This window comes from Oryza brachyantha, chromosome 5 (genome assembly GCF_000231095.2).
Source record: "Oryza brachyantha chromosome 5, ObraRS2, whole genome shotgun sequence".
Taxonomy (NCBI): Eukaryota; Viridiplantae; Streptophyta; class Magnoliopsida; order Poales; family Poaceae; genus Oryza; species Oryza brachyantha.
This window is the reverse complement of record NC_023167.2, coordinates 7,413,687-7,441,062: the sequence shown is the minus strand read 5'-3', so window position 1 is coordinate 7,441,062 and position 27,376 is coordinate 7,413,687. Positions and strand designations below refer to the sequence as shown.

Sequence of the window (27,376 nt, the reverse complement as noted above, 5' to 3'; positions counted from 1 at the left end):
GTCAATGCTTAGCCATGCTTAGTTCAACTAGCTCACCAATTATTATTTAATTATTGTTGCACTTTGGTACACCTTCAATGGTTGTTATCATTATTCATTTCCCGATGTGGTTTAATACAACTAAAATATTGCTTATGGTGGGCTGTGGGTGCATGGTTTTGAGAGTCGTGCCCATGGCAATTAAGGACCGGTTCTCGGGAAACCCTGAAGGTCTTACACGTACTAACCACAAGCCAGAATGGGCAACGGTGAGACTCGTAATCTAGCTTGTCCCTATTCGACGTACCCAGGCAAGGGTAGGCGTGATGGAGTATGGACGGGCAATCGTGGTGTAACGAAAGCTTCTCCTGCTTCCGGATCTACCAAGGCACAAGAGGGGACTGCCCGACTTGGTGTAAAGGAGGGGGTGAAACCTGAAGTGTGGTGCGATTGTCTAGGGAGGGTTAGGTGAAAGGTCTTATCATGGTTTCCGTACTGAGGTATCGTGGTGATACGTTGGGGCATGGTAACATGCTTGGCAGCCATGTCTTGTGGGTAAAGTTGTACACCTCTGCAGAGTAAAACTATTCGAATAGCCGTGCCCGCGGTTATTGGGCGAACCGACAGACTCACTGGGATTAGTTGAACCCCTTTAATAATTTTATTAATCTTGGAACTGGTTTGACCCTGCGCAATGTGGTGTAACGTTGGCAGTGGTTTGGGTCTGTCGCAACGTGGTTTAACGTTGGACAGAGGGTTGACCCTATCGCTACGTGGTGTAACGTTCGACAGCGGTCTGGGCCTGTTGCAACGTGGTGTAACGTTGGACAGTGGATGATTATTTTAAATGTTTACTTCACTTTTATTTCAGTCTATTTTATTTACTGTTTTGCTAAATTACTGCAGCTTTTGTGCAATTTAACCTTAGCCTATCCTTGTTACCCTATTGCATTCATTATTCTCCCTCTCTTGGGTGTTACTTGTTGAGTACGGTGGTTTGTACTCAGCCTTGCTTACTTTTTCCCCCACCAGAGCAAGTGCCAGAGCCTGTGTCAGAAGAAGGTTGTTCCGAAGGTTGAAGTAAGGTTCAGTCCGCCGTCGAGAGTGCCTGTGGTGTGGAGCCGTCTTCGCCAGCTGAAGCTGAAGATTAGATGGTCTAGTTTTGTCTTCCTCTTTCCGCTGCATTTCGATAGATAATTGTTTTTATTTGTTTTTAAGCCGTGGAACTGTGTATTAATTTGTCATAGTGTGTACTCGGGCTGATGCCTGGACCGAGATTTAATACATGCTATTGTTCAGAAATTTGGTGTAAATCTCTGGGCGTGACAGAATGCAAGTGTACCGTACATGCTCGGTTGTTTTGCTACCAAAGTTGTATTCGAGCATGAAGTGTAAACCTTGTGGATAGACAATTTGTATAGTAATCCTAGAGTTCATAGTCGAACCTTGCTCAACTTTGCGTGAATGCTGAACTTGTTGATGGAATCGTTGTGTACTGTTCGTGCTTGGTAATTTTGTTATCGAAGTTGTGTTCGAGCACGAAGTGCAAACCATGTGGATACACCATTTGTGTAGTAATCGTAGAGTTCATAGTCGAACCTTGCTCGACTTTGCGCCAATGGTGAAGATGTTGATGGAATTTTGGTCTACCGTTCGTGCTCGGTAGTTTTGCTACCGAAGTTGTGTTCGTGCACGAAGTGTAAACCACATGGATACACAATTTATGTAGTTATCCCAAAGCTAAGAGTAGAACCTTGGTCAACTTTGCGTGAATGGTGATGTTGTTGATGGAATCCATGTATACCGTTCCTGCTTGGTAGTTTTGCAACCAATGTTGTGTTCCTGCTTTGGCTTCTTTATCCATCTCCCGAGCGACTGGGGACGGCGAATCTACGAGCAATCACGCCTTGGGAGGCCGTCGCCCTACGAGTGGCTAGGAAGCAGAAGAGAGAAGGGGGGATGGTGGCAACGGACCTCACCGGGTGTGCCTCCGCCGACCCGCGCTCCGCCCGCAGCCGCCGCGTCGAGCTCCGCCCATCGCTGTCCCGCGCTCCCCCGCAGCCTCCGCGCGGTTCGCGCTCCGGCCGCGCCGCCGCTCCGAGCTCCTCCCCGTGTCGCCCCAAGCTCCTCCCGGTAAGGTACGCCGTCGCCCTGGCTCCGCCTCGGCCGCGCCGCTGCCGGATCCGCGCTGAGAGAGAGAGGGGCGGGGAGAAATTTAAGATTTTGCCGCTGCTTAATGTTAGTTATGCTATCTCACAAATGGCTCACAAATGGGCTTCGATAAACAGTCACGTTTAATCGGGTGGGCTTCAATATTTTGCCATTTTAGCCTATTTATGGATTTTAAATTTATTTTTGTGAAATTAATTGATTATGTGACCGATTTACCCCTGTCTCTATTTTGCTGGAGCTGTGGCGACGTCGGCGTACGTGGCAAGTGAGGAGCCCGAGCACCGGCAGCGGAAGGCGCGGCGGCGGAGGAGGGTGCTGGCAGCGGGAGGGTCTCGGCGCGGGCGGGCGGCGTCGGCTGGGCCGGAGGGGGCGACGAGTTGGGCTGGCCCGAGCGTCCAGCGAGAGGCGCGACGGCGGAGGAGGGCGCCGACAGCAGGAGGGTCTTGGCGTCGTCGGGCGACGTCATCTGGACCGGAGGGGCGGGGAGTTGGGATGGCCCGAGCGCCAACAGCGAGAGGCACGACAGCAGAGGAGGGCGCCAGTAGCGAGAGGGTCTCGACGCGGGCGGGCAGCACCACCGGTCGCTGCTCTGGATCTCTCTCCTCTCGTTTATGATTTTTTGGTGCGGTTCAATGAGAAAGACGGGGGCAAAATAGTACTATTTGTAATTAATTTCATAGAAAATACATTAAAATGCATAAATGAGCTAAAATAGCAAAACATCAAAGCCCACCCAGTTTAAGCATGGCTCTTTATCGAAGTCTATCTGTGTGATGGTATAGCGAAATCTCAAATTTCTTAGGGGGAGGGGAGAGACGAGAGAGGGCGAGAGGCGGTCGGATTGAGGATTAGAGAGCAGTGAATGCGCCTGGCAGCCTAGCTGTAAGCTCGCGATCGCAACGGCTATTATCTTTTCGACCTTGGGCTGCAAGGCACGTGTTGGTGGGCCTTTTTGGACGGCCCACGGTTAGACAAGTACTCAGTATCTTTTTGCTCGCCTCTTGCCATCATCTACTCTACGCTGCGCCGCCGCCGCCCCGTCTCGCGGTTCCGCCACCGCCACAAAGGCACACCCGCACCCGCAGCGAAGAACCCTGCAAGGCGAGGCGAGCTTTTCGTCCATAACCCGTGCGGCGAATCCCTCTCGCATCCTCCCCCGCGATCGCCAACAGAGGCTGGTGACGGGATCGTCCGGCGATGGAGTACGTGAACCCTCTCACTGGCTTCCGCGTCGACGGCCGGCGCCCCAACGAGGTGACCCTCCGCCCTCTTTCCCCCTCCACTTGTTCACCCACAATACTATCTTACACTGGCCGGGTTTCGCAGATGCGGCAGCTCAAGGGTGAGGTGGGCGTCGTTGCTAGGGCCGACGGGTGAGAGAAACTCCTATGCGAATGGTTTCAGAACTATCAGATTGTAGTTTCGTTGCTGGTGTTCGTTGTGGCTTCTGATTGGAGCGTGTAATTTTGTGCTTGTTTGTTTGCGCAGGTCGGCAATGTTCGAGATGGGCAACACCAGAGTCATTGCCGCTGTCTATGGCCCTCGAGAGGTTGTTTGCTTAATCTGATTACCGTGGTTTCTCGTGCATAGACGGTAGGCCATGTGGATGACATGTTTGATGAAATGCCCACGTGGTATTTACTGTCGATGTCTAGTCTATCTTATACTCAGAATTAAGATGATTGACCGACTTTGCCGTGTTTTTCAGAATGCATGATAGGATGGCTTGATGTTTAATTAAGTTAAGACTTAAAAAAAAAACCTATAACATGTCTGAGGACTCAAAACCAATGAATTGCACTGTAAGACATGTGATATGGTTCCCCAATGGGACACTATATAGCTGAAAATGATTATCGTAGGTTGGAACCTTTTGCTAATGGATGCAATTGATACCTCCTGTGGTATTCCATTGTGTTGCTCTGCTATTGCTTTTCTAATTTCTCTTACCCCCAACCCAAAAAAGATCATGCGCACACACCTCTTTGCTAATTCATCTCATGAAATGTTTGTGCTTTTGGGCTTTCAGGTCCAAATCAAAGGTCAACAAGTCAGCAGCGAAGAGGCTTTGGTAAAGTTTCATTGTCCACACACATTCATCATCAAAACTCTTTTTCTAGGATGCATTCCTGAGAAATGTGTCTGCAGGTGCGTTGTGAGTATAGGATGGCAGATTTTAGTACTGGGGATCGAAGGAGAAAACCAAAGGGTGACAGGTATGTTCCAGATTGAATAACAAAATCTGACGAAAAGTAACTCATCTTTTCATAGTAATAGGTTGTTTTTTACTACTGAAATTTGATAGAAGTAATGGGCATGTGATGCCATTTCCAAAATATCGCAAATGCTCTTTCATGTGAAAACTTGAATATTCTAAAGAGCTCCTTACTTAAACGTTGCACTAGCTAATTTTGGTATTTTCAAATTTTGGTAAGGTTGATTTTGGCATCAAACTAAGCATGCCCAATATTTTTTGATTATTTTTATCCTGTTTCCCCAAAAGTATTCTCTAATCAAACTGTAAGTGTTCCCTTTTGGGGCCTCTAGCATATCAAATGTGGCAAGTAAAACAGTCTTAATTTGGATTGCATAAACATGTACTGGATGTCCCATTTTACACAACTTTAGTTGTAAGCTATAGACTATTAAGGCTGCAATCATGTGACAGGCGATCAACAGAAATTTCACTTGTTATCCGGCAAACAATGGAGGCAAGCATTTTAACACATTTAATGCCACGTTCACAGGTTAGTTCCTTGGATTTAGTTATTCTTCAAGGAACTTAAATTTTCAATGACATCTTGATCCACTATCAATGCTTATTGTTCTTGTTTACAGATTGATATATTTGTCCAAGTTCTTCAAGCTGATGGTGGTGAGTGCACTTTCAGATCATTCAAGCTCCGATCTCCACTCTATATAACTTGTGTTCCGTCCAATATTTATGCAAGAACTTTCTTTTTTTTTTCTTCCTTTGGCAAACTGCAAAACTATCTTCTTGTCCAGACAAGAGGCTGATAAATCTATGTTTTTCTACCAAATAACGATACATACACTTGGAAATTGGAATGCCTACCAATTCCAGTGTCTTCTTTTTTGTTGCTTAGTCCAGCTACAGCACATTTGCCTATTTATGAATGCTTTTGATTTCTGACATATCTTGAACATGACTCTGTGCTTAACAGGTACAAGGGCTGCATGCATCAATGCTGCAACACTAGCACTTGCAGATGCTGGAATTCCCATGCGAGACATCGTTACATCTTGCAGTGCTGGTTATCTGTGTTCTACTCCATTGCTCGGTATGACATTGTTATACAATCTCTCTAGAAAGAATCATTGGACATAAGAAGCCTCAATCATTTTAATATGCTATTTCAGATCTAAATTATATAGAAGACAGTGCTGGAGGTCCAGATGTCACTGTTGGCATTCTTGCAAAGATGGACAAAGTTACTCTTCTGCAGGTCACAAAATATTGTTGGTTACTTTTGATTACTGCACGTTTTTTTAATGAGATTTGTTCCGGTCCAATAAAAAGTATCTCGAGGTACCGGTACCTCGAGGTACCAAATCATTTCTCATCATTGGATCTAGCTGAGTAGGATGTGCGCTTTTAGATCCAACGATCAGAAATAATTTGGTACCGTTACCTCGAGGTGCTTTTTGTTAGACTGTAAAATTGCTCTTTTTTAATTCTCCTAGTTCTTTCATCTATACACACAAACAGCACAACCACAATTCTTCATACAATGTGCTCTCTCATGGAACACTTCTCATGCCATTTTTATGCTGAAGAGCATAGATTTTTTTTTTTTTGGGTAAGACTTCTAAGAGCTCAACGCAAGGCTAATGCTTAAAAGTTAATTTACAGATGGATGCAAAACTACCAATGGATACATTTGAAACTGTAATGGAACTTGCAATTGAAGGCTGCAAAGCTATTGCAAAATACATCCGAGAGGTAAATAATACTTTGTTCCTTAGGCCCATTATTGCTGGTTGCATTTATTTATCTTGAGCTTTTTTGCATTGACTTATCCACCCACCATTGGCACAAAGCAGCTGACCAGTTTCCTTTATGTGATAGTCAGGATTTTACTTACTCATGTCCACTATGATGAAACAGGTGCTATTGGAGAACACAAAACGGCTGGAGTGCCAGCGTGGTTAGTTAAAGCTCGCAGGTGAAGCCCTCTTCTATCGAGCTGCCTTTGACTGGTTTTCTGATAATCAGGTTCCTTAGAGATTCAAAGATTAATGATGTGATCCAAATACGTAATGAAGATAACCAACACATCACCCGAATTCAACCTATGCTGATTAAGAACAATTTCTTTCCATATATTTGCCATCGGTTTCAAAATTATATGGAGCTGGAGGTTGCAATCATCATTGCTTAACTGTTTAAATTATTCCCTTGCATTTTCTGGTCAAATGGTACAAATCCGATATGGAGTTTTTTGCTGATCATTTTCTGTTAGTACTTGATATCTCAGTGTTCATACCAGTGATGATCAAGTCTCACGTGCTTCAGGTGTTATCTTCATTATAAATTGCGTCATGCATGCTATCACGTAATTATCAGCCATTGGATATAAGTCTCAATCTATCAATGTCACGACCCAAAGTCTCAATTTATTTGTGAATGGCACTAGGCAGGATTTGGAGTTTTCAGACCCACAGTACGGTTCCATCTATTTCAACTTGCTTGTATATTGCTGATCACATAATTCAGGTCTCAGACCAGACTTTGTATCAGGTCACTTCCTGCAGCAGACATACATGTACCGTGCCATTTTTGTTGAAATCAAAGCCTACAAGGCTGCATTCGGAAGTGAGGATTGACTGGAGCTTTCTTCGTGAGGCGGATCATTAGCATATGATTAATTAAGTAAACCACTCCTGGGACTGGATGTCACCACCCCTACTCAAACATCTCATCCAGACTAGTTCCCGTGCCAATCAAATAGCAAGAATAATATGAGTATATTACACATAGCGAGATATTAGTACATTGTTAAAAATGATTACTAGTAGTTATTCATAACCATTTCATTATAAAGGATGTTAAGTATATTATCTGAGTGATTATAATAATCATCGTAATCTTGTTCCATCCGCCTATTTTTATATACGCTAATTGAAGGCTCTCCTATGTGAAATTTTTATTTATTTCTTGTACTTTTTAAAAACAATATTTTATTAATAGATCCTGCAAAATTTTATTTCAAAAACCGAACATTTTACATGGCGTGGCATTTGACTATGGCAAAAAAAATCACAGGAACCAAAATACAAATGCATGTCACAGCATCCATTCCATCTTTTTTTCCTTTTCAAGTAAAACATATATGGAGGGCTCAAAAATAAACTCAAAGGTGTACTGAATAATATTTAGGAAAAAAATTCTAACATAGCCATGTTACGACATTATATGGTTTGGTTTTATAATTAGAAATACATTCCTTGCAAAATATGAATAACTTGTTCTACTAAAGTTCCACATTGCAGCAGAAGAGATAAATAATATTATTACCACCAACTAAGGACATAATATGTATACAAACAATTGTTGTAGTATTCTTAGTCAATTTGAAAAAAAAATACAAAATTGGAACTAAAGAAACAAGTTCTCTTACATTTATCGAATATGTGGCTCCAAGAATAGGGTAATAAAAAAGAGCCAGGGACAGATGCTCCAACCCAACAACACATTACACATCCACCAAAGCTCTGCAAGACGCATTGAACATGCCCTGAATCATTCTGACATACTAAGAGACAAAATAAACGAAATAATTAGAGCTCTTGATAAGTTAGCACAAATGCAGAAGGTACAAAAAAGTAGGGGACAAATGCCTTAAAATTTTAAAAAGTGAAGGATATTCTACTCTTTGTAGCCTTGCATATGTATATGTGAGGAAGGGAGTACTTCATTATACTAATTATTTGAATATGGTAATTAATAAATTTTATGAAGTGCCTGTCAACCATGTGTAACTTTTCTCTGTTGTTCTGTTTTAGCTCTGTCAAAATAATGCACTGGCTACACAGGCTGACATTAAAAAACAATAGTCAAACAACTAATTAAGTTTTATATTTGAGGTGCCAATTTTCAGCATTTCATGACCCATATATATCACTGGACCAAATAAGCTTATTGAAGAGAGTAGCAAACTCCCTGTATGCTAGTGGGAGAGTTGGCTTGTTAACCTGAAGAGAGCAATATTACCTTCCAAAACAGTTTGGAAGAGATAGCTTGGAATACTCATGTATGTTAGTCGGAGAAACAGTTTGTATAAGTTTGTTGTTTAATTGTCAGGTAATTTATTACTCCAATATAGACTTTTATTATCATTATCAATGGATAGTTCAAAAGACCAATACAATATTCTACAACATTTTTTATAAACAGGTTTGCTGTAGAAACCCAATATTCAAGCATAAACAAGTGGCCCAGAAGTCAAAAAAACATGGACAGTTCACAGTTCAGTTCATGAGAAATTGAGAGTTTGCTGCTAACCAATTAAGCTGCACTCTATGCTCAGAACAATCGGACGATCTATCAGATTATACTTCTCCAGACACTATGCACAGACAATGTGGTTTCATAAGTACATTGTACGCTTGTTGAAGAGTGAGGAAAATCTATTTAATTTGAAGTTGTGCGGCACCATTTGCAGGTGCAGTAACATGCCACCCATGGCAAATGCAGGCTCTACACTGATATTTCCCTACCAAAACTTGGAAACTCCATGTCCTTGAAGAGCACACAAAGATAAAAATGGCATAAGATGCATTTCGGTGTAGTAGCTTATATTCCAAATTGAGCGTCCTTTATACGGGTTTCAAGCATGTGCTGAAACTTCTGATCAAAATTTCGGTCAGTATCTGAAACTTCAGACAGGAAGTCACGGGCTTCATCGTACCGCTTGGCTTTGCAGTAACTGTCGACTACTCTCCTGTAGGTCAGCTCCATAGGCTTCAGGTTGTGCTGAATCATGTAGCTGACGACCTCTCTGGCCTCATTAAACATCTCCAGGCTAGCGTATCCTCCAACTAGTGTGTGATAGGTTACAACACAAGGAGCCATGCCATCAGCGATCATCTCAGATAGGATCCTCTGAGCTTCTATGATCAGACCTTGCTTGCAGAATCCATTAATGACGGTGTTATATGACACTACGTCAGGTTTCACCTGAGAACTTTTGAGCTGTTTCAGTATTTTCTCAGCTTCCCAAGAATCGTTAGACTTGGCATACATGTCCATTAAGCTGTTGTAAGTGATTAGGTCAGGGCTCAGCCCACTATGCTTGATTGAATCGAACATTTCCGTGGCCTTGCTATATAATCCATTCTTCGCATACATTGCAAGCATGGAGTTGAATATGACAAGGTCAGGCTTGTAACCCTGTGCCTTTACCTCTTGAAATGCCTTCTCAATCCCTTCCAATCGCCGGCACTTGAAGTTGGCGATCACAAGTGTCCGCAAGATAACCCAACTAGGAAAAATGGTGCCGTTATAAACTTCTTTCTCGATAGACTCTATCCCAACTGCATTGCCACCCTTTGCATAGCACTGGAGCAGTAGTGAATATGACTGATCATTGGGTTTGAATCCATTCTTCAGCATTTTGCTTACTATGGACTGAGCAGTGGACCAATCACCTTGCCGTGACAGCACATTCAGCAAAGCATTGTATGTGGTCAGGCAAGGGGTGAAGCCAGCACTGGTCATTTCATCATACATCTTAAAAGCATTGGTCCTTGAACCACATCGACCATAGGCAGATATCAGTGTGTTGAAGGTATCTCGGCTCAGCTCAACCCCACAAGACTTCATCCCCTTGAGTACCCTCGTAACATAGTCCTCCATACCCCGCTTCCCACAGACAGCCAGCATCGTGTTCCAGGTGACCCGATTCGGTGTGCATCCACTCCTTGACATCTCCCCAAGCATCTCCAGCATTGCCGCGAACCTCGATTTCTTCCCCAGCATACCGAAGATAAGATTGTACGTGTTCACATTAGGAACATACCCATTCTTCTTCATCCGATCAAACAGCGTGAGTGCCTCATCCACCCTACCAACATTCCCATATGCTGTCATGACTGTATTGTAGGTGAACGTGTTAGGCAGCAATCCTTTGCTGGTCATTGTGTCAAGGCATTTGGCAGCCTCTTCAAAGAAGCCAGCCCTAGCATATGTCCCGGCAAGCTCGTTGTACGTGACGGCATCCGGCTGGCAGCCACTATCCTCCATCTCCTTGAGCACCCGCAGCGCCTCGGTGTAGTTCCCGGCCTTGCCAAACACCTGCAGCAGTGCATTGTATGTGACAACGCACGGAACGTGGCCACGGGCCTTAAGGTCCTCAAAGAAGGCGACCGCCTCATCAAGGAGGCCATCACGGCCGCACGCCGCGATCACTGTGCTGGCGGTGAAGTCGTCGGGCTCGACGCCGGCGGCCCGCATCTCCTCCAACAGCGCAACGATCCGCGGCCACGACCGCCCCATCCGCCCGTACACGTCGAGCATGACGTTGTAGGTGACGAGCGTGGGCGCCACGCCCTGGCGCCGGAGCTCGGCAAATAGCTCGAGCGCGCGCTCATACCGACCCGAGCGGGAGAGCGCGTGCAGCACGGTGGTGTAGGCGCGGACGTCGAGGCGGGAGCCGGGCGGGAGCGGCATTTCGTCGAGCAGGTCGCAGACAATGTCGTGCTGGCCTTCGCGGCCGAGCGCGCGGACGACCATCTCGAGTGCCGCGGCATCGGCGGCGCCCTCCGCGCGGGCCCAGCGTAGAAGCCCCAGAGCCCACTCCCAGTGGCCGGACAACTCTAGCGCCTTGAGGAGAGAGGGGAGGTCAGAACGCAGCAGCTCGTCACGGCGGGAGGAGAGGAAGGCCGGGAGCGACGGGAGCGGCTGCGAGGAGATAGCAGCCACAAGAGATTGCGCGGCGGGGGAGAGGAAGGAGTGCGGCGGGGTCGGTGTGGGGTGCGGCCGGCGCGTGGCGGGCGCCGGAGCCGGAGCCGCGGTGAGGTGGAGGAGAAGCGAGTCGAGCGGGAGCGACGAGCGCGACGGCGGCGCCGGCGGCGCGGGCGGCAGGAGCGGGGTGGCCACCGTGTGCGGAGGGGGCCGCTTCTTGGGGCCGGCCGGGAGGGTGGGCTTGTTCGGGAAGATCCCGCGGCCGGTGGCCTCCATCGGCGGCGACCGGCGGCAGAAGCACCAGAGAGGTATCAGGAGCAGGCGCCAGGGGGAGCGGAAGGGATGGGGTTGTAGGATAGCGGGTGGACTGGATTTGGCGGGAGGCGATGGCAAGCGCCAACTGTCAAACGGAATCCTGGATTCCTGATTTTTCCCTGGAAGAATATCTGAATCTGATCAGGCACGCGCGCCATTTATCTGAATCACACAACAGCACTGACTACATGAAAATTTTACTCTATATTTGCCACTCTACTCTCCAACTGTTTTACGTCCTAAATAGCACAGTGTCCATACGTTAAAATGAGGTAGAGTTAATAAAAACAATTTGACATATAGGTTTTAATTATTTTTATTCTAAAAATATAAGAGAGTCCGTTATGGGTAGGTGCAGACTTATCATTACCCTCTACCACCACTTCTCCTTTTTATATTCCTTTTTATATAAGTACAGATACATATCATTATTTTAACCTTTTGTCATCTCATGGCCTTGTGCGTATCTTCTCCTGTGAGCATAGCCGCAACCAACGGCGACGAAGGTAACAGGTGAGGGGGAGGCAACGATGGTGGTGACGAGCTATTGGTAAGCTGCACAAGCATGTACAAAAGTTGCTCGAGGTGACTCTCGCTGGAGCGCAAGAGCTAGCCGCATGGTCGGACTCACTTCGCCACAAGTTCCATGCGGTGGAGGAACATGCCTCCCAAGCCATGGATGAGTTCCGGTTCGGGGGTTCTTCATTGAGGATCCTATCTCACTAACATGGCGGCTAGCGAGAAGGGATGGAGCCAATTCAGTGTCGTCCAATGCCACCAAGATTGTGAGAGCTTGTACTACGATGAACTCTGCAGCCTGCACTAAGCACGAAGATGTCGCTGGAGCTCAACTGCTCAAGTGTTGCACAGATCCAACCAAGTTCACCATGTACATGGTCCACCATGGTTGGATTTGTGCGCACACTTCTCAAAAAGCTACATGGTGTTTTTTTATGTTTTTTAAGTTCATATACATAAGTTTATCATCTCACATTCACCCATCTACTAAGCATGCCTCTTTGGTGACCCAATGCCACCTTATATACCGAGAGACACAGTTACATATAGTCTTAATCTAATAAGATCAAGCATATCTAGCCTAGATACGATCAAATCCAACAACACATGGATATAATCCAGATATTACCAAACTCATAACTTACCCGGTACAAGATTATGTCATCCTTCCTTACTCGGGACACCCTTCCCTATGTGATAGGTACAGGTTTAGGATACTCCATATCCAGGTATCCCATAGCAACCTTCGGAGTTATACATAGCCACGCAAATCACCTATTAAAACTTTTGATCTTTAAAAGTATCTTCACACAGCATGCTTGACGTCTTCCCAACTGCTTCTTGCTCCAAGATGATTGTAGAGATTGTGGTGCATCGAGTAGATGTTAGACGGATGAAACACTTCAAACAAAAAGAGAATTGTGTATATTATATTACTAAAAGATGTATATAATGATGTTATCTATTATTCTTTTAAAGTTATATCTCATAAATTATGTAACACACGGTAATATAAAAAGCCTGACTGTTGACATAACAGTCAAGAGCCGATGCACCTAAGATGCCCAAGTGGAGTCGTCGTCCAAGGTTAGGTTGTCAAGAGCAGAACGTCTAGTCGGCCTATCTTTGTCGCTCTCGACAGCTACCTAGAATCAAAATGTAAATTTATGATTCCCTTACATCTTTGTCTAAAATAGGGATAGGAGCATGCAAGAACTCCCTTCATTCTTTTATTTGAAACTGTTGACTTTTGGATCTATATTTAATATTCAATATCATGGGTCAGATTGTCTGCAGCACAGTAAAAAAGGCCCTGAACAATGCCGAAAAATACTGTATCCATATCCACAGTAATTAGAAAATAATATATGTTATTGTATTATTTGATTTGGCCCATCCGTTTTAATCCAACGGTAAAAAGATGCTCCAATTTCCGATTACCGTAGCCCTCTGTAGTAGCATGTGCCACTTCAGAGGATCCGGATCACAGCGTCCTGCGGGCTCCTCCAGCCAACACCTTTTTCTACCATATATTCAAATAGCTTTGTTATATTTTTCATATATTTTACAATCCTATCGAAATATTATGTTTGTGCATATTATTTTGTTTCAAAGGAACATAGATGTAGCAATATTTTTTTCAATTTGGTAATAAACGATGTGATATCATTAAAATGGAGCGAGCTCAGTTAAAATTCCCAACTTTCCTTCACTGTTCTTTTCAAGTTGATATGTGCTAGCTGTGCACCATGAGCACGAGTGTACAACGTACTACGCTCAATTGACAGCAAGCTGTACACAACTTCCACATGCATATCCGCTTGCATACAAACGACAAATTTGTTAGCCTATAAATCATCAAATACACCCAAAATTCGTACTCACTTAACCATGCAACCGATAGAAAGGTAACCACCAATTCAACTCGTGAATCAAAGACTTCAAAAAAGAGGAGAAATGGGTGTTGCAATGTTGTGTAGTACTACTGTAAAGCATGCATAAAACAGAAAAAAATAGTTTTTTTTTTGGGTGCTCTATCTTCTGGACCTTGCTCAACCAATTCATGGCCTTGCTCCGTTCTCCTGAATACCTGCTACCCGGAGTAGTGACTATTTCCTAAAGATAAGGTCCAAACCCTATAACATCATCTAACCACATAGGGTTACAATTTGAACCTTGCTAGGTATTACCTCCGTCCCATGATAACTTCATTTTTCGTTTTTCCGTGTTCAACGTTTGATTATTCGTCTTATTTGAAAATTTTATTAAAAAACTTAAAAAATTAGTCACGCTTAAAGTATTATTCATATTTTATTATCTAGTAACAATAAAAATATTAATCGCAAAAAGTTCAAATAAGACGAAGAGCCAAAACAGTGTATCAAAAATGGAGGCAGTAGGCCACAGACGTTCTTTGGAGCTCCGATATTTGAAAACACCAACTCAGTCCCAAAATGATGATAGAAAGCGACTGATTGACTATTCATTGCCACTAAAAGTATAATGTCCACCCTTATAACATTATTTATAATAATTTCAATTGAACCTAATGAAAACCCTAACCGATAAATTATAGCTAACACTAAAAGTGCAATAAACTTCATATAACCTTTTTTTTTTTGCTGTTGATGAACTTTTTTGCAAACTGCACTCACATTTTTTGCTTTATTGAGTTAATATGTGAGGAACTTTTCTGTTAATGGAATGTATGTCAGGAATTAATAGAAAAGTTTATGCACTTTTTGTGACTTTTTTGGGTGTACTACTGTGTGTTAGCTGAATTTGTCTTAATGTTGTGGATAAGCTATTTTTTCACACCTAAAATGGTTGGTCTAAAACCAGTAGAATCCTTTATTATCTGTAGATAAAATGAGGCATTAAACTCAAACGACAGGGAGATTTTGATTCTGTGATTGTTTTTTTTGTCATTTACAATAACATGCATCTTTTTGTTAATTTTTAACATGTCTTGTTTCATACGTAATACAACTCTAAATTTGCAGTAACACATTCAATATTTTGTAGCAATAAATATGATTCACAATTCAACTCTTGTGTGCATTGCAGTGAAGTCAATCACAAAGGAGGGCAAGCAATTAAAAGTAATCTATGTTGCGGTTAGAGATGGCGACCATGACATGGAGGTATGTTTTGATCCTACCCAAAGTCCCAAACCCAAAGTACATCGTCAGCAGCCGAAAGGGAACATGCAGCAACAGGAGGGGTGGAGGAGAAACGGCGGCCACCAACACTAGGCTTGCAGCATAACCGCAAACAAGCTGCTCGAAGGAAAGATAGAGCAATACAATCCGATGATGAAGATTGCACGCCCGACGACGACTTCATGCCTATGACTTCAGAGGTTCCTACAAATTCATTGTTGCCGTTTTGTACATGACATATGTTTTTGCCATTTATCTTATTTGTCCTTTTCATATGTATTTTGTTCACACGCACGCAATGAGCCTATTCGAGACCAATCCGTAAGACCACAAAAGAAGCGCACTCAGAAGATTGCTGTGAAAAACAAGATTAGCACTGATGCTAATGTTGGAGGCAATAACTGGGCATTTGTGGTCAATGTCCGTTATGAGCCTACCACCATTTTGATATTAGTGACTTTGCTAAATTCGGATCAAAAGAAGAAATTACATGATAATTAGTTTGATTGGATCCTTAACTTTTAAGTGGGTAGACATGGATCAATGAAACTTTGTAAGTACCTAATGGATTGTCTTGACCCACAAACTATTCCCCCATTCCCAAACCTAAGATCTCGAGCGCCGAGCTGGAGGTGGCGGCGCGGAGTTCGAGCAGGTGGCCAGCGGCATCATATCCCCATGGTGGAGGGCTCATATATTCATCTATTTAGCAGAAAAGAGCATGGAAGATCCGAGAGTCATGTCAGGGCATTATAGAGAGGGGTTAATTTGAATGGGCCCCTAATTTGATCCATGCCATTACAAATTTGACATATTAGAAAACTATCATTGCTATTCATGATATCGGTTGTGTGCCATTACAATTTTATAAATTAGATCCATGCCATCACCGTAAGTTTTCCGTCATGCTCTCCTTTCTCCCTTCTCTTTTCTTCTGCTCTACTTCTTCTCCGTCGGCGGTCTCGTCTGACCGGGACTGGCGCTCCGAGAGCCCTGACCCTTGTGTCGTGCCATGACTGGGGCTCGAGTACAAGCCTGTCGGCGACGCAGCCTCGGCAAGCTTTTCTCTGCTTCTTCTTCTTCGTCGGCCACCAGCACCGGAACCCAAGCCCACCGGCAACGTGGCCTCCGCGAGCTTCTCTACTTATTCTTATCCGTCGGCCACCAGCATTGGAATCCAAATCGAGAGACTCAGAGATGCTTGAGGCGGAAGCACATGAAGAAGAAGCAATCATCTCACAGCTCGATTGATCTCTCATCACTACCACCATGGTCAGGTCTCGATTGGTTTCTTGGCAAGCTTGTCGGCGACGATGCCCGTCACACAACTCGACTTCGGCGTTTAGCCCAACCGCGGTGCGATACATGGATCCGCGGCAAGATCTCGCCGACCGTCCCGCCACCGTTTCTTGGCAAGCTCATCGACGACGCTGCCCATCACACAGCTCGACTTCGGTGTTGAGCCCAACCGCAGCGAGATCCCGCCAACCGTTCCGCCGCCCAAGACTGATTGATCCGTGGCAAGGTCCTGTCGTGCTCGATTTGGCCCGAGACCCAACGTCTTCTCTGGAGTGGTCACCAAGAAGAGCAACATCTACAGCTATTGTGTGCTCATGCTCAAGCTTCTCACCGGTACTCAGGAAGATGGAACTGGCAAGAAGATGGAACTAACAGGTGGGTCCCACGTCTAGGGGCATTTTGGTCCATATAAAGATAGAAAATATGACGACAATGGCATGAATTTAATTTTATAAAATTACAGTGGCATCTAGCTGATATCACGAATAGTAATGGTAGTTTTCTAATATGTCAAACTTGTAGTGGCATGGATCAAATTAACCCTATAGAAAAAGGATGATCAGAATAGGAATCAAACCAAATTAAATAAAGTGAATATGATATACTCCCTCTATTCTAAAATATAAATATTTCTAGAATTTAAATCTTCTACTAAAATATAAGCATTTCTAGCATTATTCACATCACTGCTTGTTCCACGGATACCTTACCATTCAAAATTTTCTGTTTTATCCCCGCCTGCTCTCCCATCCTCATCTATTCCTCAATCTTAATCTTTAAACAACCTATAAATGCTTATTACTCCCAATATGCGGGCATACAATATTTTCACTGTTTATTACTCCCTTCGATTTTCTTTATTTTAACACTGTTAACTTTTCGATTCATGTTTAATCACTTGTCTTATTCAATTTTTTTTTTGCAAAATGTAAAATTATAGGTCATGCATAAAGTACCTTTAATGATAAAACAAATTGCAATAAAATAATAAGTAATTATGCAAATCTTTTTAAGAGAATGATCAAACCTAAATATAGAAGTTATCCAAAAGTTAATTGTATCCAATAAAAAAACGGAGATAGTACTAGTAAAGTAGTAAACGTTCGTTGGACTACTGGGTAGATGGCAACGTTGCCCTCACCTTCTCCCTCTGAACACTAGATACAACTCAGATGGAATCGAGGCAAGACATCTGTACAAGAGTTGACTGTGATGTTCTTAATGCGAGTTGGCTTGTGACTTTTCAGGTTCTTCGGACGTGATGATATAAGATCCTCCCACCCAAAGGTACAAGAGTTGACTGTGATGTTCTTAATGATATAGCTTTCATTAGGCACACCCATGAAAGCTTGACATTTTGGAAACTACTCAAATTCAAGCAAATCACTTTGAAACCACATTTTTGTGAGACTCCATCTATCTAACCGTTTTTGGGTGTAACCAGGTGTTAACAAGATAATTACTAGAAACAAGTAAATCAATACAGGGCAAACTATATACATACCAGTAAGAATTTAATTATGAAATTCAAATTGTATTAATTAACAGCAAATGTATTCTCTATATTTAACTTCAAAACAAAGCAGTAGAATTCATGTAACAGCTCTAGCAGAAAACGCACCCCCCATAAAATATAGGAAATATGGTGAGGATATCATAATTCCAATATTCCAATATTCCATTGATATACCATTACTAAAACATTCCAGACAATGCTTTGTCAAGAATGCCTATGTGAACTGAAATGAGCAATAATATGATTAGCAACTGTCATCTTGCACTATTTAACATGAAACGAGTTTCCTTGAACAAGTTAAGCTAGAAAAGTATTATAAATGTTATAAGATTGAGGGCAATTAGAAAAACATTACCTGTTTTGACATGGGATAGGGCAGTCTGCTTCATCACCAGAAGGAATTGCTGAATGCTGCATTTCCCTGGACAATAAAGGAATATCAGCTATCAGCAAGTTCTGGACTATAAGTTTCTGACATCTGTCAGTACTCAGTATTACTAACGCAAAATCATACTGAACATCAAGATGGGGGTGTGTCACTGGTCGTACTGACCACATGTTACTAATACATTCAATTTTGAATAAATGAATTATAGATAGAGAATTTTTAGCATTACATTACCCTTTTTTTCTGTTTGAGGGAACACTACCCTTTGTTATATTGCTGTTATATGCAGCATATGAGAAGCTCATAAACCACAGCAGTAACTGGATAGTTCACAAATACTAAAGCTTCATTAAAACAGGGCGCTCTGGATGCTTACTCTCTCTTAAAAGAATCAAGGACTACTGATTATATTCCTAGAAATTCATGTTATTTAATTAAGAGGAAATGGTAGCAACTTGAAAAAGGACAGTGGACATCTGAGCTATGTAACACACTAGCCACAGAATACGATCAGCTGGAAAGTGGGATTTTTTAGGCTGACATATATTTACTAAACAAGGGAGGTAGGAAACAAAAGGGTATACTTACCATGAAATAAAATGTCATTGTAGCTTTGAGCAGCTCGGCAGAAGTGTAGTTGAAGATAATTTTCTGGACCCAATTTGCTCAGAACAAACTAAGAACATCAATCTACAAAGAGCTGTTTGCACCAGGCACTGCATCACATTGCAACATAATAAACTGTAACACACCCTTAGGTGATACAGATAAGATGCCATTTCCATCCATTTGAACTTGAGTATATTAAGGAAAATAAAGGTATAAATCAAAAGGCACATGTTTTCTATGGATTGTCTTGTATGTATTACTTTCGTAGAACTGTGCAATTGTGACTTTTTCATCAAAGCATTGGAACTATAGGACTTCATCAAAGGATTCTTAAATACAGGTCAAGTACACATGAAACAAAGAAACTGGTATTTTTCATATCATAACAGGAAAGCTGAAACCTCATTCATTTTTTAATTAAAATGTAAAAATTAGGACTGAAAAGGACTTGAAATTTGCTCCAAGACCTTCGATCCATTCTCTATTGAAATTAAATTAACAAAATTGGCTTGACGATTGCTTGATCATTTTCCTGCTCTCAAAATATTGCAAAACAGAAGATGAATTCTAAGTGTGTTTGAAAATATTAGAAAACTAGGTAAAATTGATATAAGTTAGTAATTGCATCACCTAGCTATGAGTACTATTTTGTAGAGTAAACACTCCTATTTATTATGGGAAATGGCATTGTCTTGTTCATATCATGATTGCAGAAGTTGGCATGATTTCATCAACCAATAAACATCTTGAGCCTGTATCTATACTATAATGGAGCAACTTGGGTCGACACACGGAATGTTGCCCGTCCAATCGTCAGATCAAATAGTGCATAATTCTACTGTGATTCACGCTGGTCATCCATGTGCGATTGTCACCCTTCCTCTTAATCCCGAGTGTACTCCACCTCCGCTCGTTCACCTCTTTTTGCTTAATCCCGAGTGTACTCCACCTCCGCTCGTTCACCTCTTCTTTCCTTCTGTCCTCTCTTCTCCAGATATGACCGTTGGGTGGAGTGGAATGCTTGTGGTTGCGGCGGCAACTCATGGGAGCGGCTAAACCAGTGGCAGTGACTTGCATGGATGGTCGTCTGACGACACGACACTCGGGGTCGCCCATCCACTCTCTAGCCGAGGAAGCACCTCCATCACCAGGTTCTTCCCCGTCGTCGATCTGCTCTACGAAGATTACTACCTTATTCAGAGCTCAATGCTTGTGGTGACGTCATCTAGCTAGAGCTACGCCCGAACCCGCGTGCCCCCAACTAAAGGTTGTTGGTCCCATGTGGCACTCACAGTCCATGGTGCCATGGGAGCAGGCAACTTCTAGGCAGGGATGTCCACTATAAACTATTCGCCCTCATCTCGCCGTTGACAACCACCCCGATAGATTGTCTGTTGTTCGCTATCACGTGTGCTGTGACTGCACCATTGGTGAATGTCATGTGGCAGCAGACCAGTTCAGGTATTGTAACACCCCAACCCGTTTGAAGCCTAGTAGTAGTATGGTTTACGCCCATGTGGCCCAGAAGTAGATATGTAGTAGTTTAGTATCAGCTTGGAAGTTTAGGTAGGTGAGGCCTGCTTATAAGGCTTGGTGCTCCAACCATGGTATCCCCAAGTTAATCATTTTACACAAAGCGAGGACGAAAGTGTAAGCGGGATAATATACGGACGTGGGTCCGCTCAATGTGTAGAACGGAATAATGCGGATTTTGGAGTCAGGGTGTTATAATTGGTAACTTGGTATTAGAGCATAAACCTCTATTATATGATGCATATGCTTTAGGCTATGGTCTCCACCAGAGGGGGTTCTGAGCCTCTGCCGTGTAAACGGTGAGCTACCGAGGCGTCAATCCTTAAGGGTGGTGAATGTAATACCCTAGCCCGTTTGAAGCCTAGTAGTAGTATGGTTTACACCCATGTGGCCCAGAAGTAGATATGTAATGGTGGTTTAGTACCACTTTGGAAGTTTAGGTGTGTGTCTGCTTATAAGCCTTGTTGCTCCAACCATCCGCTCAATGTGTAGAGCGGACTAATGCGGATTGTATATTTTGCCGCACAGTTTCCATGTTCTTCTCAATGCTGGTCACAGTGGTCGTATCCACAGTGCAATATGCATTGCCACATTTCAGTCAATTAGTTCTTAATGCTGAACTGCTATTGCCTAAATTATCAATTTGAATTGCAACTTACAACATTGTTCTGCAAATCTCACACTAATACTATCATAAACAATTGTATTTTACTAGTCCAGTAGTTTAATGGAAGTATTCTTAACTTCCAATTATCAATATTGTGTAATTTCATCCATTGCTACCTACTAGGAATATCTTTTCCTTTCACCCTTTGCAACTGCATTTTCAGGGTTTTTGTCATAAACAATGGTGTCAATCAGGGAGTATGCGCTTGATTTAGCAGTTACTAAGTTGGCATAAACAATCATTTTCAGGGTTTATGATTCTATAGTGTATACTTCTCTTACTCAAGAAATAATAATTCTGTAGTGCATGACTTATATTTTTGCATGTATACACAAAATTTTTAAATAAGACGAATAGTCAAACATGTATAAAAAAATCAATGGTGTCAAATATTAAAAATGGATGGAATATTAACAGAATGGTATAGTTTCAAACAATTTATGATTTATCATCACACTAAATTAGGTGAGCATAATTGAGGATTCTGCTTGCAAAGCATCTCAAGTGTATCATATGGTTTCTAAAAGAAAATAAACTACTTTTCATACTTGCTTATTGGAGTTCAAATTATGCATATGCATATAAAAAACGTATGTTTTTGAATTTTCTGAACAAATGATTGTGAATAATTTTGTTGCTTGGAGGACCATCTACTTTGCCATCTGAATTTTCATCAGGTATCTTCATGTAATCTTTGAAGAATCTAATTTTCAAAAAGAAAAACTTTAAGTACAAATGTTGACTACCTGATTAGCATGTTGAATAGCCTAAGAGACAAGGGATTGGTTCTCCTCAAGTTATTAGATGATATATTAGATCTGGATATTAGATTATATAATTGGCTGTGTATATCCTTGTGGGATGTAGAGGCTGGATTGATATCCAATATCTAAAAAAAATTACTACCTACATCCTACAAAGACTTCATTTTTAGCTTCTCTTATTTGTCCCAAAAAGACTTCATTCCTCGAGCAACTATTGTATTGGAGTTCAGTCAAGTGGGGTACAAGTGCATTGAAATTTGAAAACGTAGGAGACCAATTCATTGGATTTGAAAAAGTGAAGGGTATTATAGCCTTTGTGGCTTTGTATTGATTTGTATGAGATAGGCTAAAAATGAATTCTTTTTGGGACAGCGGGAATAAATGATATATACTACCTATAAGTGTGAAAACATTAGAAAACTTTTCAATAATAAAAGTCTTTTCTTGCTATAAGCAGTCTTTGTTTCTGCAGCATGTCAGCAATTGATCTAGCACTGGATAGGTTAATTTTCAGCCTCATAGTTTCGCTTATAATAATTATAAGCAAAACGGTATATTAGCAATTAAGAAATAATTTGTGTATAAAACTTTTAATCCGTGTTCTTATCATTCTAGAAGCAGACGGTGTAAAATAAATTATGATGAAAAAAAACCCTGAAACCAACTCCAAAATTAAGCACTAACATTCAAATTTTGGCTTATGCTTATATTATGTTGTCAAAACGATGAGGCCCTTTGCATGCACTGCACAAGATAGAGAAACATGTTCTTGGATTTGTTTCAAAGCTATTCATGCAATGGTCATGCAAATGGTCGAGCAGGAGCGGAGACTTTGGGGTTTAGTTGGCGCTTCTGCGCTTCTTAAGCTGCCTCTTTCGGCTAGGCCTGCTGGGTGCCCTAGCCTGTGCGTGTTGTGTTTGTGTGTGTTTCTAAGTGAGACCTCCAGGTTTTTCTCCTCTGTATTGTTTTTCCTTCTCCTTAATGAAATGAAACGCATACCTCTTGCGTTTTCAAAAAAAAAAACTATTCATGTAGTCTGTAATGTATATTGTTCTACAATGAATTAATGGATGGGTATCCGGTTGTATATTACAAATGAAATTATTGAGCATCTAATGTACATGTGGTATTCAGATTATGAGTATTATGGTGAAGAAAATTTGTCACTTTAAACATCCTAAACTTTAATTTTACTTATTTGGAACAATTATACTTCTATTTTACCTATTACAATTTTATACGCTACTGATATAAGTTATCATTTTGGTTTGCCTTAACTACATTATGTCCAATGTAATAGTAGTGTAATTCGAATTTTTCTTATAGCCTAATTTCGGGAAAGGTTTTCCTAGCTTCAAAATTACTCCCTCCGTATTTTAATAGATGATGCCGTTAACTTTTTATCACATGTTTAACCATTTGTCTTATTCAAAAGATCTGTTCAAATATGTAAAAGATTAAGTTATAATTAAAATACATTTGGTAATAAATCCAACAATGTCATCTATTAAAATATGGAGGTCGTATATTTTATTACCATGGCAAATGTGGTTTCCAAACTATTGAAAATGTTTCTTCTTGCAATTGATAGATGATTTTTTTTGTTGAATTCATATTGGGCCAGCGTGCATTGCACTTGCATGATTACTAGTTCTCATAAAAGACAGACAGTAAAATGCATCTGAATTTAATTGTGTTTTCAAATAAATTAATCAGTACAAAAGAGTTTCCAGGAAATTCTTACTTTTATGCAACTGCTGCTCTTTTGTGATGACCCCACTTTACATTCAAGGATCTTCTGAATCCATTCTTTCAATATGCTAACCCCCCTTTACATTCAAATGGCATGAGAAGTTCTGGTTACACTATACTTAGTAATTTTTCCCTTTCTTTTCAGACTATCTGGGGCACATATCCTGATGCAGGAAAACTTCTTCCTCAAATGAACTAGAAAGAACAGATAGAAAAAAAAAAAGAAATGAGGGATGTTATGCATGGTACTAATTATTAGAAATCTGGAACATAAAAAAATAGAACAATAAAAAAAGTTGGAACTATCCAGGGAGAGGAAAACCATGTTGCAAAGGGAAAAGGAAGAAGCCCTATTTTCAGTTCATGCACTTTTCATGCTAATGAGGAACATAAAATAAAAGATCAGTTTGCAAAATGGTGTGCCTAACATTACCCAACTTGATATGAGTAACAAAAATAAACAACTCATATAATCGGCTGAAATTATGAAGTTTTAAACAAGGCTTCCAGGCAGGGATTCACTCACCAATTCCTCTTCAGGTCGGCAGTACCCTTATGATTTGTGTTCTGCTGTTCCCACACAATAGGATCTACAAGTATGAAAAGTGTATTCAAAGATGAGCTAGCACCGACTGTACGTCTTCATATGACCTCTTTCTCTGCTCCATTTGTTTACAACAATAGGATCTGAACATTTCTCATTTCCAATCCGATTGGTGGGGACAAGTCCACGGATATGCATATCATCATAAAGCTTTGAAATTTCATTCATATTACCAGATCTAATGTAACCATGAAGCAGTGCACAATATGTAATATAATTTGGATCTATATTGTTCTCAATCATTTGGTGCAGAAGCTTGATTGCTTCGTCCATATACCCTTGACTACATAGACCATGGATCAGTATAGAATAGGTTATTACGGTAGGCTGAATACCTTCCTCTACCATCTTTTGTTTTAATTTAAAGGCCTCTGTTGTTTTACCTTCCTTGCAGTGTCCATCTATAAGTGTATTATATGTGATAACATTCGGGGATATACCCTTTGACTGCAACTTGTTGAAAAGGGTAAATGCCCTTGATAGCTTCCCAGACTTGCAGAGGCCATAGATAAGAGAATTGTATGTTATAATATTTGGAGTGAGACCAGCGCTCAACATTGCATCCCTGAGAGTAAAAGCTTCATCAATAGACCCAGAAGCAGCACAACCATGAATGAGACTAGAATAAGTGAAATTATCTGGAAGAAATCTCTTGTTTCGTAGACTCTGAAACAAACTTCTAGCATCCGCAATCCTTCCTGATTTGCATAGCCCAAAAATAATAACATTCCACATCACATTTGCAGAATGAAGATCTCCATTAGCAATAGTATCAATGACATGTGATATTTTATCAATCTCAATTGTGCTTATACTGCAACCTGGAATCATGTCAATATTTACAAGCTTTTGCAGCACCAAATTTGCCTCATCAACCTTTCCCTCCCTATAGAAACAGCTCATTAATGCACTGCATATGAACAAATTTGGAGTCATACCTTTGTTAACCATCTCAAAATACAAGTTACAGGCCTCATGCAGATCTCCTTTTTTGCACCATCCAGTTATCAGAGCTCCATAAGTGACTAAATTAGGAGAAAGTCCCCTTGCACTCATATCACCACAGATATCATTCACCTTGTGCCATTGCTTAGCTACAAAATGTCCAGTAATGAAAGAATTGAACATTTCAACTGAAGGAGCGAAACCTAAATGCTCCATCTCATTCATAAGGTGAGTAGCTCTACCTAGCTTACCTATTTTACAATAACCATCAAATAGTGTTCTGTAAGTTTGGCTCTCCGGAAGGCATCTCAATTCCTTCATCCTGTCCAGAAGCTCTTCAGCTTCAGCCAACCTCCCAACCTTGCACAAGCCATTAATAACAGTGTTAAATGTGATTACGTTTGTTGCTAAACCCCTTGCTAAGGTTTCCTTCCAAAAATTCAAGGCCTGTTCCGTTTTACCTGCCTTGAACAAACCATCCAACAAAGTGCTACAGCTAATTTCATTAGGTGCCACACCCCTCTTCAGCATCAAAAACCATAATCTAAGTGCATCATCAATAGCATGGATGTAGCAAAAACCTTTCAGAAGTGTGTTATATGTCAATGCAGTTGCTGCGAGACCATTCCTTGCCATCATACGACATATTTCAAATGCCTTGCTCATGTAACCAGCTCTGCAATACCCATCTATTAGAGTATTGTAACTGTATTTATCCAGCCTCACTCCTGTATCCTCCATTTCCTGTAAAACAATTTGTACTTCTTCCATTCTCCCCAGCTTGCAATATCCGTTGATCATTGTGTTATAGACAAATAAGTTAACATCTAGCCCTGCCTCCCTCATCTCATTTCTTACCCTAGTTGCATCCTCCATTCTCCCCCTTTGGCAATAGCCATTGATCATCATACCATAAGCCACCTCGTCAACTATAATATCCCCACTTTCCTTCATCTCCCTCACCACTTTCTCAGCTTCTTCCATCCTCCCATTCTTACAGTAACCCTTCACAAGAAGGGTATACGTAACCACATTTGGTGACAAGCCCTTTCTCTGCAGCGACTGCAATATCCTTCTCGCATCCTCGGTGTGTCCCATCCCACAATAACAATCCATCAACGCATGATATGCCACCAGGTTCACTTCCAAACCCATCCTTCCCATTTCCTCCACGAACTCCACTGCCTGTGCCACCCTCCCGCCCCTGCAGTATGCATTTACCATGATAGCAATTGTGAATTCATCCGGTGATATTCCAGCAATCCGCATCTGTTCATACACCGTGACAGCCATGCCCGCATCCCCAGCTTGCACCAGCTTATTGAGAAGGCGATTACAGGACCGAAGGGACGGGCGGCAACCGACCTTTCCCATTCCGTCGAACACGTTGAGGGCGTTGGAAAGCTGACCAGCGTCGGCATGGGCGCGGAGGAGGAGGTCGAAGGAGATAGCGGAGAAGGAGAAGTCTCTGTAGACTTGAGCGAGGTGGGGAAAGAGAGGTTCGTCAAGGGGGCGCGCAGAGAGGAGGGAAGAGAGGAGGGCGCGGGCGTCGTGGAAACGGCGGGCGCGGGCGAGGATGTGGAGCAGCTGGGCGTGGGAGACGAGGGAGGGGCGGAACGAGGCGAGGTGGAAGAGGTGGAGGGCGGCATCGGGGTCGAGGCGGACGCGGCGGAGGGCGGCGTGGAGGAGAGCAGGGGTGAGGGGCGAGGACGATAAGAGGCGCGCGGCGGCGGCAAAGCGGTTGAGGAGGAGAAGCCGGGTGAGACGGCCCAGGAGGGTGGTGTCGGTGGTGGCGCCCGCCTCGGTGCCATCGGCGTTGGCGTCGGAGCGTGGTATGGAGGAGTGGAGGCGGCGGTGTCGGCGGTGACGGCAGGTGAAGGAGGGGGGTCGAAGGAAGCGGCAGCCGTGAGGCATCTAGCGGCCGATAGGCACCGTGGTGGTTCTGGTGCAGGGGCGGCCGGCCGGTGTGGCTGTGGCCGGTGAGGAGCGGAGCGCGGCGGCCGGTCGAGGCGGGTGCGAGGAGAGACGGAGAGAGCGGAAGGAACAGGGTGGAGCGGGTTTTGGAGTGAGAAGGAAAAAAAACAGATCGATGCTAATGGAATCAAAATCTAATGCCTTTTTAGATCACAAGAATTTCATAGAAAACAGTTTAATTTCTTTAAAATTCCTGCAAAACCTAAATAAGATAAACTATAAAGCATGATACCGATGTTTATCATCAGGGATG

At 42.4% G+C, this 27,376-nt stretch overlaps 3 protein-coding genes across 21 annotated transcripts; 1 reads left to right on the top strand and 2 right to left on the bottom strand.

Moving 5' to 3' along the window:
- The first annotated feature begins 3,184 nt into the window (after positions 1 to 3,184).
- On the top strand, positions 3,185 to 8,588 carry LOC102704339 (exosome complex component RRP41 homolog). 6 transcript variants are annotated; one of them, XR_001550362.2, is made up of 13 exons: positions 3,185 to 3,405; positions 3,478 to 3,524; positions 3,640 to 3,700; positions 4,181 to 4,222; positions 4,300 to 4,367; positions 4,820 to 4,898; positions 4,990 to 5,026; positions 5,337 to 5,453; positions 5,533 to 5,618; positions 6,026 to 6,115; positions 6,281 to 6,338; positions 6,689 to 6,836; positions 6,914 to 7,270. XR_001550362.2 is itself a non-coding variant. In XM_015837601.2 (12 exons), exons 1-11 carry the CDS (start codon positions 3,349 to 3,351, stop codon positions 6,323 to 6,325), a joined length of 729 nt encoding a protein of 242 aa, XP_015693087.2. In that variant the 5' UTR covers positions 3,185 to 3,348; the 3' UTR covers positions 6,326 to 6,338; positions 8,570 to 8,588. The 6 variants fall into 6 exon arrangements, 5 of the variants coding, with proteins under 5 accessions (XP_015693087.2, XP_015693086.2, XP_015693085.2 ...); XM_015837601.2 differs by lacking the exons at positions 6,689 to 6,836; positions 6,914 to 7,270 and adding an exon at positions 8,570 to 8,588; XM_015837600.2 differs by lacking the exon at positions 6,689 to 6,836.
- On the bottom strand, positions 7,672 to 27,085 carry LOC102704062 (putative pentatricopeptide repeat-containing protein At1g19290). Of its 14 annotated transcripts, none has more exons than XR_005811880.1 (6): positions 25,401 to 27,085; positions 24,127 to 25,298; positions 23,593 to 23,795; positions 18,864 to 18,991; positions 18,243 to 18,308; positions 12,237 to 12,811 (listed from the first exon to the last, which is right to left on the bottom strand). XR_005811880.1 is itself a non-coding variant. In XM_040524181.1 (2 exons), exons 1-2 carry the CDS (start codon positions 27,061 to 27,063, stop codon positions 25,493 to 25,495), a joined length of 1,470 nt encoding a protein of 489 aa, XP_040380115.1. In that variant the 5' UTR covers positions 27,064 to 27,085; the 3' UTR covers positions 25,445 to 25,492. The 14 variants fall into 14 exon arrangements, 1 of the variants encoding a protein (XP_040380115.1); XR_005811881.1 differs by having other exon boundaries at positions 12,249 to 12,811; positions 24,127 to 25,509; positions 25,611 to 25,701; XR_005811873.1 differs by lacking the exon at positions 12,237 to 12,811 and adding an exon at positions 7,672 to 7,928 and having other exon boundaries at positions 24,127 to 27,085.
- On the bottom strand, positions 8,648 to 11,528 carry LOC102719205 (pentatricopeptide repeat-containing protein 10, chloroplastic). The gene has a single exon (XM_040524182.1). It carries the CDS (start codon positions 11,351 to 11,353, stop codon positions 8,969 to 8,971), a length of 2,385 nt encoding a protein of 794 aa, XP_040380116.1. The 5' UTR covers positions 11,354 to 11,528; the 3' UTR covers positions 8,648 to 8,968.
- Positions 27,086 to 27,376: the final 291 nt, after the last annotated feature.

What these genes read in the sequence shown, in the direction of transcription:
- LOC102704339 (XM_015837601.2), top strand. Translation starts at nt 3,349, where the DNA reads ATGGAGTACGTGAACCCTCTCACTGGCTTCCGCGTCGACGGCCGGCGC. An exon ending in AGAAAACCAAAGGGTGACAG is followed by an intron (nt 4,368 to 4,819) that starts GTATGTTCCAGA and finishes ATCATGTGACAG; the next exon opens with GCGATCAACAGAAATTTCAC. An exon ending in TTGCAAAATACATCCGAGAG is followed by an intron (nt 6,116 to 6,280) that starts GTAAATAATACT and finishes ATGATGAAACAG; the next exon opens with GTGCTATTGGAGAACACAAA.
- LOC102719205 (XM_040524182.1), bottom strand. Translation starts at nt 11,353, where the DNA reads ATGGAGGCCACCGGCCGCGGGATCTTCCCGAACAAGCCCACCCTCCCG.
- LOC102704062 (XM_040524181.1), bottom strand. Translation starts at nt 27,063, where the DNA reads ATGCCTCACGGCTGCCGCTTCCTTCGACCCCCCTCCTTCACCTGCCGT.